Raw genomic sequence first — 14415 nt, 5'->3', positions numbered from 1 at the left:
AATCAACCTAACATGTGCATCTTTGGATGGAGAGCGAAAACCGGAGCACCACGAGGAAACCCACACAGACACGGGGAGAACGTGCAAACCCCAGTGACCCGAGGCCAGAATTGAACCTGGGTCCCTGACACTGAGGCGCAGCCACCATGCCATGTGTAAAAAATTGCTTTTATTTATAAATAGCCTAGCTTTGTTAAATTGTGCCTGAATTTTGTTAAGCATTAAATTCTGTGATTACAACGGGTATGTGTCTAATAAGTCCAGCAAGTTCAAATGGTGAAATTTGTAAGTGTAAAAGCACCCCGAACAGAATCTGAAACTATTCTTCCTTGCAAAAGGAAAAGGTGAAACATTTAGAATGAATCTTTAAGAAAGAAGCTGGGTAAAAAAAATGATTCATCTCAAGTTTATTGAACAAAAATTGGTATATTTTCAAGACATAATCAGGCACTGCGGATAGATAACAAAGCCACCAATCTGTGCTATTTACCAGACTTGTTAAACAACCCCTTGCTCAAATTAATGTGGATTTTGGGACTATTTACAAAATATCACAGTACATGAAAATACAGATCAAAGAACATCAAATTTGCCTCTTTTGGGGAAATGGGAACAAAGTAAAATCTAACTGGAAAAAGAATAGGAAGCATTAGTTAATGTTATGCCATATGTATTTACATTAGAAAGGAAAAAGCAATATGTACAATCAAGTGATATTATTGCAATTTTTAATACAGAAATTCCAAAATTCATTTCAGTAGAATTATTCAATTATTTATTTAAGCACAAGCTTTGGAACTGAGAAACACCAGGGCACAGTGACTGACATCTTTGGAATAAACACAGCAGCGGTCATTCCTCCATCTTGTGCCACCAGTGGGGAGCCTCGGCCGGCACAAGCGTGCCCTGGAAAAATCAGTGTGTGTTGTTGCAGCATATGGTACAGTGTTGGAAATCTGTGCCTACTTATCCATCATGCCTTCCTTTTGGGCAAGACTAACCCACCAGTGGCATGAAGCTAGAGAGCAAGCCCAAACATGCACTAAAACCAAAACGGAAAGGTCAAAACCAATGCAATGAATTAAAGTTTCTGAATTTACAATTGCCAGCCAAGCTTTTCCTGACCTGTTACTTCAACCATAAGTACATGATCGCAAATTGACAGTAACTGTGAACTAAACTATTTTTTATTACTATTATCCTAAATTTGTAATTAAAAGAGAATAATGTTCTCTAGAAAATTTTCAGGAATTTAAGCTATATGATAAATACTTTAAATGCAAAGGAAAAGAAAATGCACATCATAGTCTGTTCCACACGGAACCCATTATTAATCCACCTTCACGACACTATAGATCTTGTTGACGAACCAAAAACAGGCAAAAAATCCAATAGTCCCTGAAATAAAGAAAAACAGTTAGCAACAGGAAATTAATATTAGTCATGCATGATGGTAGTGCAGACAGAAACACAATCAATATCTTTATAATTCAATCACTTTGAGGCTTCAGTGGCAACAAATGACTTTTCTAGTCTAATTCTGGTCATTTCCTCAATTTGGTGTTACACTAAAGAATTTGCAGTGTTTTAATGAATATTAATTTAACACCACAAAAGTTACTGCTGTAATATATTGCAATACTTAAAATAAATAAAATATCTGAAGAAGAAATAATATCTGGGGGAAACAGCAGGATAGAATGCAGTAACATTGTGGTTATATTACCGGATTCATAATCCAGACTCCTGGATCGATAACCTTCCAGAGACTGAAGTTCAAGTCCAACCATAGCAGATAAGACATTCAAATTCAATAAACTGACTATAATAATGAAGTCAGCGTGGATTTCAAGAGGAAAAACATTGCTTGACCAACTTTGAATGTTTCAAAAAGATAACAGAGCAAAGCAGATGTAAATAATCTGAATTTTCAACACGTCTTGGATAAAGTGTCCCCTAACAGACTAATGAACAAAGTCAAAGAATGAGGAGTTAGATTAAATGGCAGAATGGAATCCTAAGTGGCTTCAAGACAGATAGCAGAGAGTGAGAGTAAAGGGTTGTCAGAGGGAACAGTCAATACTGAAGAGGACTGTAACAAGCTACAAGGACACTAACAAACTTACAGAATGGACAAACTGACAAATGAACAATGATAATAGGGTAGCATATTTAGATAGGAAGAATAGAAATATATCAGTTATTACTTAGAATTGGCACTTCATAGCCTTCCAGATATCAACATCAGAGTTGAACAATTTCAGATTAATACCTTTTCATTCATGGATCTTGTCGCTAATAGCAAGACCAGCCCTGTCCATACCTATTTGCCCTTGAGAAAGTGGTAGAGAGCTGCCTTCTTGAATACATCCAAGTGCTCGTTCAGCCACGTGGTCTGACATTTCACATCAGCCAGTGAGTGAGAACAAATTTGCTTCACTAAAGGACATTAGTGAAACAAACGGGTCTTTACCACAATCTGCTGGTTGCCTGGTTACTACCTGATTTTAATTTCACATTTAATTTAATTTACATTTCCCAGCTGCCATGGTTGGATTTGAATTTGTATTGCTGGATCATTCATCCAGGTTTCAGGGCTGTGTTACTAGCCCAGTAACACAGCCGCTATGCTACCTGCCCATTTCCCTATGCAAGCAATTTTGCAATACCCATTTTCTAAGTTTAAAGTTTATTTATTAGTGTCACAAATAGGCTTACATTAACACTGCAATGAAGTTGCTGTGAAAACCCCTAGTTGTCACACTCCGGTGCCTGTTCAGGAACACTGAGGGAGAATTTAGCATGGTCAATGCACCAAACCAGCACGTCTTTCAATTGTAGGAGGAAACTCTTGCAGACACAGGGAAAATGTGCAAATTCCACACAGACAGACAGTGACCCAAGCTGGAAATTGAATCGGGTCCCTGGTGCTGTAAGGCAGCAGCATTAATGATCGTGCCACCTTTTACACTCCACTTAATCCTCCTTTGGAAAGGTCTTTCTTTCCTTACTTGTCCTATTAACATCTCCTTTTGACTTGCATCATTATCCCTTTCGACAGTCAATCACTCCTGCCTTTCAACCCATCACTGTATTTCCCTTCTGTTCTTTCCTGCCCTCTCACTCTCCCTGCCTCTGTAATTGCCTGAAACTTGGTGCATCACAAAACATATTCCTGTTCTGAATGAAAAGTCTTTGATCTGAAATGTTGACTTTGTTACTCTGCCCACAGACCTGAGTACCTCCAATATAAACTGCTTCTACTGCAGAGAAAAACGTTTTTCTGCTTCAATAAAGAGTGAAGGAGGACATGGCAGGAGTAACACTAGGCATACCTAACCCTGGTGAAGCAAGAACACAGGGCTATATCACTTGCCCAGAGTAAGCAGCAAGTGATAGACAGAGCTAGATGACCCCACAACCAATGGATCAGATCTAAGCTCTGCAGTCCTGCCACATCCAACCCACTGAAGGAGGAGGCTCCACAAACATCCCCAATGATGGAGGAGGCCAGCTCATCAGTGCAAAAGCTACGACTGAAGTATTTGCAACAATCAACTAGAAGTGATCCATCTTGGCCTCCTCCAGTGCTCCCCAGCATCACAAATGCCAGCTGATTCATTCCACATGATATTAAGAAATGACAGAAGATACTTGGCTGCAAAGGCTATGGGCCCAGACAACGTTCCAGCAATAGTACTGAAGACTTGTGCTATCACTTGAGTTTCAAATCTTTCCATGGAATTGGGGAGCAGAGGTCATGAAGTATTTTAGCCCCACAACCCTCCAATTCTGGCCAACTATACATCCTCCCCAGATGGTGATCAAGCCTCAAGTTGTTGAGGTCCTAATTTCTGGAATTCCCTTTTTAAACCTCTCGACTTCTTCCCCATCTAAGGCACCTGATACAACCTTCCTTTCTGGCAAAGCTTGGTCACCTGTGGCCTGGTGTCAGTCTTGATAAGTACCTTGGGACATTGCAACTGTGTTGGAGGTGCAACACAAATGAAAGTTGTTGGAAGTTTACTTGGACACTTCAAGGGTGACTTAAACAAATTAGCGTTGCACTAGAGTAACAAGGTGGCCAGATTGTGTAAGGACAGCCATTTTTTCCATGAAGGGACATCTGTTTAAAGTTCATTTATTGTCACAAGTTGGCTTACATTAATACTGCAATGAAGTTACTGTGTAAATCGCCTAGCTGCCACACTTCGGTGCCTGTTCGGGTACATGGAGGGAGAATTCAGCATGGCCAGCATGTCTTTCAGACTGTGGGAGAAAACCAGAGTGCCCGGAGGAAACCCACAGAAACATGAGAATGTGTAGACTCCCCGCAGACAGTGACATAAGCTGGAATCAAACCCAGGTCCCTGGTGCTGTGAGGCAGCAGTGCTAACCACTGTGCCACCTAACTTTAAACCATTATATACAAGCTGATGAAAGTCTGATACAACCTGTCACAAGGTAAAAAGTCAAAATTTACAACTCCCCCTCCACGCCCCCCCCCCCGCCCTGCCGAAGTGAACTGCAAGACCACTTCTCAAAATTCCACAGCTGCCTCTGTCACAAGAGAGCTTTTCAAGCTTCATTTTTGATGGTAGCAGATTGTAATGCCAAGATGGAGTTGTAACTCATTCAGGACTCTGATGGCTCCAGGGCAGAAAGCAAAGTGGGAGGCAACAGAACAAAGCTAACGCTTGGAACTTAACATTTTGAGATTGAGTATTTGTTTAATTTGAGATATGACATGTGGTGTAGGAAGAGGTGATTTTGAATGTATGGTTCCCAATCCCATGTAGACTTTCTCACCTCATGTCTGGGTCAGTTGTAAATCACAGAGAGATGAATCACTGTGATTAGTCAATTACTCAGTTATTGTCATAACACACAAGTGCCAGGATGGTGGAAGGTGAACTCGATCAACTCTGTTCCCCAGCCCCATCTACCAATTCCTATGTCCCTCTTGCACAATAATAGATTCCTTAATTACTGAAGTCTTTAAATGCACACACTCCTATTTCTGTGAGCAAGGAGTTTATGCTTTTCATGAAAACAGATTTAAAATTTTAAGAACATTAGTAAAAATATAATTTTCTTTCATTTATTCTTCGAGATTGAAACAGTGATTAGCAACTGAAATGTATTTTAAAATTAATTTTTCTGGTATTTGTAAACTGCCAATTGGGAAACAGCTTTAACTCTGTACCTGCATATGTAAGAACTTGCATTTCTAAACAATGTTCTGCTTATCAAATGGTTATCATTTGAAGTTCTAAGTTGCCATAACAGCAGCAGCCAGCACTACAGATGCATCTATTATTCCCCATAGCAACTAAAATTATTTACCAACAATGCACATTGAAATTTCAGAATCAAAGACCCATTTTTCAGATGTGTTGCCTTTGAAGTTGCCCCTCCATGGAAGAGCCACCCCCACCTAACTCCCCAATGCAGAAAGAATATAGTTCTGACTGTCAGAGCTTGCTCTGATTGAAAATAGGAGCAGGCCATTCAGCCCACTGAGCCTACTCCACCATTCAATGCATCATGGCTGATCCTCTATCTCAACACCATACTCCTACACTTGCCCCATATCTTTGGCACTTTACTACCAAGAAATCCATCTACTGCTCTCTTAACTACCGTCAGTGACTTGGTCTCCACAACGTTCTGTGGTAGCAAATGCCACACGTTCACCATCCTACTGAAGTTTCTAAGTCCACATCTCAGTAGCACAGTGGTTAGCACTGCTGCCTTACAGTGCCAGGGCACTGACTTTGATTCCGACCTTGGGTAACTGACTGTGAAGTTTCCCAGTGTCTGTGTGGGTTTCCTCTGGATGCTTGAGGTTCTCGCACCATGCAAAAATGTGGAGGTGGTTAGGTGGAATAGCCCCGTGAAGGGGGAAGGCAGGGAGAAGATGAGTGGCCTACCAGAGAGTTGGTGCAGACTTGATGGGCTGAAAGGGAGCCTTAGGCTCCCTTTCAGCCCATGAGGGGATTCTCAAAGGTCCACTCTGTATCCTGAGATTCTTCTAGAAGCCCCCATCATCCCTACATTCAGCCTGTCCAGCCCTGTCAAGAACTTCATACCTTTCAATGAGATGCCCTCATTCTTTGAAACTCCAGCAAATACAAGCTCAGCCAACCCAATCTCTCCTCATGATAAGGACTCAGTTCTGCAGGTGAAGTGCCTTGGGTGCAGGTGCTCTCAGCCAGTTTCCTGATTGGAAGATGCACTTTCCAGAATGAATGATATTTTCTCAGCAATCTGTTGCACCTTGATTTTCCTCAAGTGGAAAACTGCAGTGAGAGCTGACCATTACTTTACTTTGTGGAAGTCCTCCCTAACTGGCAAACAATGATAGGAACATGGGGTGGTACCAGACCCAATCAGCGCTCTCCTCCATTTGAAGAGCAGGGGGCATCTCATCATATTAGTCGCAATTGCATGCTCTCTTCCATATATAACTGATAAAAATGAAGCCTCATTTGTCTTCTGCCAAATAATTACAGATTGATGCAGCACAGAATGTGGCCAGTCCATGGTACTAGCTGCCCGGTGTTGAGCTTTCCCCATACCAAGTAATTTTATTTCCATTTCCAATACATACAATTATTTTTCTGAACAGGACTATTAAATCTGTTTCCACCACCATTCTTGCAGCATTCCTCTCCAAATAATAACTACGTAAAAATAAATTTCCTTGAGTTGATCTTTTGCAAATCATCTCAAATCTGCCTCTCTGGTTACTGATATATCTGCCACTTCATTAAGTTGTAATGACATTTGGCCCATCGTGTCTGCACCAGCTCTTCAAATGAGTATTATGGCTTAGTATGATTCACCTGCCTTTTCCCCATATCACGGCACAGAATGCCCTCCCAAAACCCTCGCTTGAACCTGCCTCTACTACACTTCCAAGCTGTGCATTCCAGACTTAAACAACTTGTATGAAAAAGCTTTTTTCTCACATCATATTTGCTTTTTTTGCAAATCATTTTAAATCTATGCCCTCGCATCCTTGAGCCTTTCAGCCTGGGGAACAGTTTCTCCCTATTCCTTCTAGACCCCTTATGAAATTGAACTTCTCTATGAAGTCTCCTCTGAGGCGTCTTCTCTCCAAGGAGAACAGTCCCAACCTCTCCAATCTATCCTCATCACTGAAGTTTCTCATTCCTGGAACCATTCTTGTAAACCTCTTCTACATGCTCTCTAAAGTGGAGACATGCCCATAAATTAGAGATAGTATTAGGTTCAAAAAAAGCATACAAGAGACAGCAATGGACTTGAGGATTGGAAGCAGTTTAAATTTCAGCAAAGGAGGACCAAGGAATTGAGGGAAAAATAGAATATGAAAGTAAGCTAGCAGGGAACATAAAAACTGACTATAAGAGCTTCTACAGGTATATAAAGAGAAAAAGATTGACAAAGACAAATGTAGACACCTTATAGTCAGAAACAGGAGAACTCAATGGGATAACATGAAATGGCTGAGGAGCTAAATTTGTACTTTGCTTCAGTCTTCACAAAGGAAGACATGTATAATGTGCCAGATGTTCTCAAAGAACCGTGTTTTAGTGAGGAGCTGAAGGAATTCAGTATTGGAGATATGGTTTTGGGGAAATTGATGGGACTGAAGGTGGATAAATCTCCAGATCCTGATAATCTTCATCACAGAGTACTTAAGAAAGTGGCCCTGGAAATAGTAGATTTATTGGTGGTTATTGTCCAAAATTCTTTGGACTCTGAAATTGTTCCTACAGATTGGAGGTTAGCTAATATAAGCCCACTATTCAAAAAGCGAGATAAAGAGAAAACAGGGAACTATAGACCAGTGAGCCTAACATCAGCACTGGGGAAGGTGTTAGAGTCTATTATCAAGGATTATATAGCTCCGTATTTGGAAGGCAGTGGAATAATCAAAGTCAGCGTGGATTTACAAAAAGGGAAACCATGTTTGAAGAATCTATTAAAATTCTTTGAGGATATAACTAGTAGAGTTGACCAAGGAGAACCGGTGGATGTGGATTATTTAAATTTTCACAAGACTTTCATCAAGATCTTACATAACAGATTACGATGTAAAGCCAAAGCACGTGAGATTGCAGGTAATGTCCTGAGATGGAGAGAAAGGTTAGCAGATAGGAGGCAAAGAGTTGACATAAAATGGTTCTTTCCCCAAGCTGACCAGGTTTCCTAAACTGAACTAGTCTCATTCGCCTGCGTTTGGCCCATATCCCTCTCAACCTTCACTATCTACTTAGCTATCCAAATGTCTTGTAAATGCTTCCATTTTATTACAACTGGTTAATTATGATGACTACATTTTCCCTTCAATCTGACTTAATTGAAAATACTTGTATGAAATTGGTAATTACATAAACTGATTTTTGTTTCCCCTCACAGTAACGGATTATTCACTTTGATGGAGCAAACACAGCATAATCCCGTGCATCTGAAATCTGATGTGCACACTGTTAAAAATAGGCAGAAAATGATCGTTCACTCATAGCTGCTTCATTTTAATATCCCAACATCATCTTTAATTACAACTCCATATGTCAAGAATAACAACAGATGTTCACTTTAGAAATAAAATTGAAATATAGATAGTTAACATAAAGCAATCACAAATTTATTTTCATAAAAATTAGTGTTGCCGATTATTTTTGTAATATTGATGTGCCTGAATTTAACTATGATTCATTAAGCAGTTTCAGCATCAGAACTCAATTATAGTGACCATGGTTACAGAATGCAGAATTTAATGCAATTTCAAACTCAGCATCCTCTTTCTAGTGTTTCTTAATCAGGTAACTTTAAACGGGATTTTTGACTGACAAGTGAATCAGATTACTGGGAGCAATGTTTTGGCCTCAGCTGCTTTCAGTGATAGAAGTTCCGCAGGCTCACTACTCTGGGTCAAGAAATTTCTCCTAATCTCAGTCCTAACAGGTTTATCTCATATCCTCAGACTGTGACCCTGGTTTTGGACTCCCCCACCAATAGGGATATCCTTCCTGCATCTACCTGGTCTAATCCTGTAAGAATTTTATAGGTTCTATGAAATTCCAGCTAAACCCCAGCGAATATAATCCTCACCGTCTCAATCTCTCCTCATGACAGATCCTCCACCTTAGGAATCAGTCTGGTAAACCTTTGCTGCACCATCTTGTGAAAAAGAGCACCCTTCCTCAGAGAAGGAGACCAAACTCCGGAGCTGAGGGCCCAGTTCCAAGACTTCCTAACCCATCGATCGCAATCAATAAGGATAGGCAACAATACCTCAGTGATAATCCTCAACATCAATGTTCTGCAAGACTGAGTCCTTAACCCCCTACTATATTTCTTATACACCTACGACCACATGGCCAAATTCCACTTTCAAGTTTGCTGATGACACCACCATAGCAGATCAGATCTCAAACAGTGAAAGAGTGCAGGAATGAGATAGAGAATCTGGTGAAATGGTGTGATGACAATAATCTCTCCCTCAATGTCAATAAGATGTAGGAGATAGTCATTGACTGCAGGAAGCATAGTGGAGAACATGCCATTTACATCTGTAGGGATGAAGTGCAAATGGTTGCGAACTCCAAGGTTTTAGGTATCCAGATCACCAACCACCTTCCTGGTCCCTCCATGTCAATGAAACTGTTAAAGGAAGCCCACCAGTGCCTCTACTTTCTCGAGAAGTAAACTCAGCACGTCCACTATGACTATCACCAAATTTTACAGATGCACCACAGAAAACATCCTTTCCAAAGTATCACAACTAGCTATAGCTCCTGCTCTGACCAAGACCACAAGAAACTACAAAGTGTTGTGAACAAGTCCATCACACAAACCAGCCTCCCATCCACTGACTGTCTACGCTTTCCAATGCCACAAAAAAGCAGCCAACATAATCAAGAACCTCACACACCATGGACATACTCTGCATGCTTACTTTCAGTGACTGGTATATAAGGACACCCAGGTGTCCTGGGCGGCACGGCAGCACAGTGGTTAGCACTGCTGCTTCACAGCTCCAGGGACCTGGGTTCTATTCCCAGCTCGGGTCATTGTCTGTGGGGAGTTTGCACATTCTCCTCATGTCTGCGTGGTTTCCTCCGGGTGCTCCAGTTTCCTCTCAGTCTAAAGATGCGCAGGTTAGGTTAATTGGCCATGCTAAAAAAAAATTGCCCTTAGTGTCCTGAGATGCATAGGTTAGAGGGATTAGTGGGTAAGTACGTAGTGATATGGGGGTAGTTCCTGGGTGGAATTGTGGTCAGTGAAGACTTGATAGGCCGAATGGCCTCTGTCTGTAGTGTAGGGATGCTATGATTCAAGGTATCATTGGACATTCCTCTCTCCAAATCTATAGCTAATCAGATAATATGCCTGTGTTTGCTCACACTGGATAACTTCACATTTATCCACATCTGCCATCCATTTGCCCACTCAGCCTGTCCAAATCACACAAATGCCTGTGTCCTCCTCACAGCTCACCCTCCCATCCAGCTTGGAGCCATCTGCAAATTTGGAGATATTACATTTAGTTCCCTCATCTAAATTGTTCATATACACTGTAAATAGCTGGAGTCCTCACACTGATCCCCGAGAACCCCAGTAGTCACTGCCTGCCACTTGGAAAAAGGTCTGTTTATTCCCACTCTGTTTCCTGTATAGAAAACTGGCAAACATCTCAATACACTACCTTCAATCCCACGTGTGTTAATTTTACACACTAATTTCTCATGTGGGACTTCATCAGAAGTCCAAGTAAACCACATCCACTGGCTCCCTCTCATCAACTCCACTAGTTACATTCTCAAAGAATTCAGTGGATTTGTCAAGCATGATTTCTCCTTTGTAAATCCAACCTGACACTATCCTGCCACTGTTTTGAAAGCGCTTTGCTGTTAAATCCTTGATAATGAACTTGAACATTTTCCCCATTACCAACATCAGGTTGATTGGTCTATAATCCCTTTTCTCTCTACCTCCCTATAAATAGTGGGGTTACATTTGCTACCTTCTACCTGTAGAAACTGATACCATCACTGAATTCCCCCACACCCTAGCTCTGACTGTAACATCGCATTCTGCACACTCTGCTTTTCTTCTCTATGAACGGTATGCTGTATAGCGTGCAAGAAACAATACTTTTCACTCTATAATAATAGATGTAACAATAATAAATCCAATCGATAACTGTCAACATCACTGGGGTTACTATTGACCAGAAACTCAACTGGACTCACCATATAAACAATGGCTACAAGAGCAGATCAGAAGCTAGGAATACAGCGGCGAGTAACTCACGCCTGATTTCGCCAGAACCTATCCACCATCTACAAGGCACAATTCAGGAATGTGATGGAATACTCCCCACTTGTTTGGATGGGTGCAGCTCCAACAACACTCGAAGCTTGACACCATCTAGGACAAAGCAGCCCCTCTTGATTAGCACCACATGCACACATATCTACTTACTCTGCCACCAAATTTCAAAAATGCAGAGCAATTATACTTGATGCTTTAAACACATTTGTTGCAACACAGGAAGCCATTTGGCCCATTGTGTCTGCAGAACCTCTCCAAATAAGTAATTCATCTCATGTCTTGTCCCCATAAACCTGAACATTCTTCCTTCTCAAAGCAGTCCAATTCTTCAACCTGCCACTGCTGCACTCAGATTTAATCAAACTCAGCACATTAAACCTGTACCCATCCCTATTCTGTTGTAATACATTTTACACCAAGTGATGCACAGCCATCTTTAAAAAAAGTCAAAACAATGACTATCATGACCAACTTTATCTGAAATTTGACAGTGTTGTACAATCCTGTAATATGCTAACAGCAAAGAACAAATACTACAGTCAGTGAAAATAGTCCAATAGAACACATGCCAGTCCTAATTCAGTTCCTAGTGTCTATTTTTCAGCCTAAAGATTGCCCAGAGCTACTGCTGTCTATGTTCCCTTGCTTGTTCTTTATTTAAATTCAGCTCAGAAGGAACAGTGAGTCACACTGAAGCCATTTTCAACCAATCCGGAAAATAATAAAACCATAACAAATCGTTTCAAAATTTTCCTTGTAAGAAAAAAAGGAAAGATCCATGTTAAAGCCCTGACTTTAGCTCAACCACACACTTTCATTTCACTGTATGAACTCGTAGGGATTCTAAGCACGAGCAGCTGATTATAAGTCATGCAGAAGGACTCCAGGCCCAGCTGCCACAGGCTTCCTGAAGCTCACCATTTCCTCACAGTGGTGGGTGCTGCAGCAATCACCCAAGTACAAATAATATATATCCATAATAGACCAAAATCCCATTCTCACAAAAGGAATCACTCATGCAGCAATATAGAAGAGAACAAAATACTAATTTAGAAAGATTAGTTCCTGCCAGAAAATGGACTGCATTATGCATTGTTTGAAACAACAAACCTGCCAGAGTGCCACCTGGTTAATGAATGCCATGTTCGAATACCGAGGCTTGCACAAGCACGCAATTTATTTTTGAAAAATGCACATTAAAGAAAATTCAGTAAAAAGCTTTTTACATTATTCACTTTATTTCGAGTCAGTGACGTGCCATGGTTACAACCTGCCGTACGATCTCAATTTATTATTGGTTTTGCAATATAATTGATAGTGTCTTGTGAGCAAACAATTTGCATCAGATAAACAAATTTCTGGATGTTTCAGCATTCTGCAGCCTGGGACTCATCAGCACTGTGATGGATTTCTGTCAAAGTGACTAAAAGGAAATAGATTACACATCTTGTTTTGCTGTTAGACTCTTGCCTTATTGAGGTGATCAGGGCTGCTTTCCTGTCAGTTCAATACCTTACATCAGGGCAGGAGAAATATTGATATTAACGTGTCCACTTTGACCAACACCCCAACTGCAAAAGTTTAACTGAAATTCAGATGTTTACATGCATCAAATCAAGGAGAACGAAAAGCGTGCAAATGGAATAATACATTGCCGCATTACAAAGGATTAAACTTGCTCATTCATCACCGCCAACAGAACAAAAAAAAAAACAGCTATGCCTTACACTGAAAGCAGTATGGCAGCGTAGTGGTTATACTACAGGACAACATCAGGGTCATTAATCCAGAGAATGTCATTTCAAATCCTACCGTGGGCATTTTCAGAATGAGAACCCAGTTGTTAAACGCAGGTAATAGTAACATTGAGCATGAAGCTGTCAGATTGTTGCAAAAACCTGCCTGGTTCAGCCCTAGCCTGTTGTCCTTAGCTGGTCTGGCCTGCCAGTGTGTTTGATCCTTAACTATCCTCCCTCAAAAGTGGCCTGCAAGAGTTCAAAAACGTAGCCCACTGCCATCTTTGCAAAGCTGTTAGGAATGAGGAACAAATGCTTCAATAGCGACACCTACATCCAGTAACAAATTTTAAAAGCCACAATTATCAATACTGGCAAATCCATCTCCAGAAAACTACTGAAAATATTTTGGCACCACTGGTGAATCCTTTGGATGACATTTATCACTCAGCTTTATTTAAAAAGCAAAAATGCATTTCACCTGGGACAAGGCCAAAGGATAGGGAGTAGGTAGATAAATATCACAAAGTTCCATCCTACCTGTAAAGAGAAAAAAGATCAAGACCATAATGAGCGTGTATCCAAAGTATAGTATTGTGCTTGCAGCACCCGAGATCTGAAGCTTGGAGAAGAAGTAATGAACAGCATATACAAAGAAGTAAACAGCTGTAAAACCACTTGTGAGGAACGATCTCCACCACCAATGGTAATCCTGTAAAGCAATAAAATAGCATAACATTAGTTAAATAGAATCCGTTCCAAGAAAATGGAATGCTGCACAATGTCAAAGCATTGAAACACAGAAATACATTGCACGTTGTAGGATTTTGCCCTTTGGGTTGGGACCCTGACGTCAGGGTCAAATGAGTGTCCCTATCCTGCACTGTGTAGGGAAAACAGTCAACCTGAAATACTGGATGACTTCACATCCAGTAACCAGCTCAAAGTTGGGGGGGTACAGTGTGACCAGGCTGACAGGAAGAACCTCAAAAGTCTTCCTGAAGACTGACTTCCCAGTTTTCACCAGGCGTCGCACTGACGTGCGAATGAGGGGACAGGTGGGGTCCTGGAAATCAACCACACAACATTCCATTTGGCCAAAAGCCTCAAGTGACCTGCTGCCCCTATGCTAACCCGAGAATATGGCCTGAGGGCAGAATAATGACAACAGACCTCCCACCAGCCTGCAAAGGCACATTAAAACTTGCCCAATATCTTCACAGGCAAGATGATTAACATATTTGACAGATATTTTATTTAAATGTAAACACACAGATTTTTAGAACTCAAATTCAGAGCTGCTTTACAAAATATCAGCGAAAACAACCTATCATAGGGTGGAAACTAA

At 40.9% G+C, this 14415-nt stretch overlaps 1 protein-coding gene across 1 annotated transcript in view; it reads right to left on the bottom strand.

The window, feature by feature from the left end:
- Positions 1-390: 390 nt before the first annotated feature.
- LOC145342314 (transmembrane 9 superfamily member 2-like) overlaps positions 391-14415 on the bottom strand; it is a 77273-nt gene continuing 63248 nt past the window's right edge. Inside the window, exons 16-17 of the mRNA XM_080187790.1 lie at positions 13608-13779; positions 391-1398 (exon numbers count right to left, since the gene is read on the bottom strand). Coding sequence (XP_080043916.1) covers positions 1331-1398; positions 13608-13779 — 240 coding nt within the window. The 3' untranslated portion in view covers positions 391-1330. The remainder of the gene's footprint in view (positions 1399-13607; positions 13780-14415) is intronic.

Source organism: Carcharhinus amblyrhynchos, chromosome 4 (genome assembly GCF_965287045.1).
Source record: "Carcharhinus amblyrhynchos chromosome 4, sCarAmb.v2.hapA, whole genome shotgun sequence".
Lineage (NCBI taxonomy): Eukaryota > Metazoa > Chordata > Chondrichthyes > Carcharhiniformes > Carcharhinidae > Carcharhinus > Carcharhinus amblyrhynchos.
Note: the sequence above shows the minus strand (reverse complement) of the source record. Positions and strands in the feature narration are given on the sequence as shown.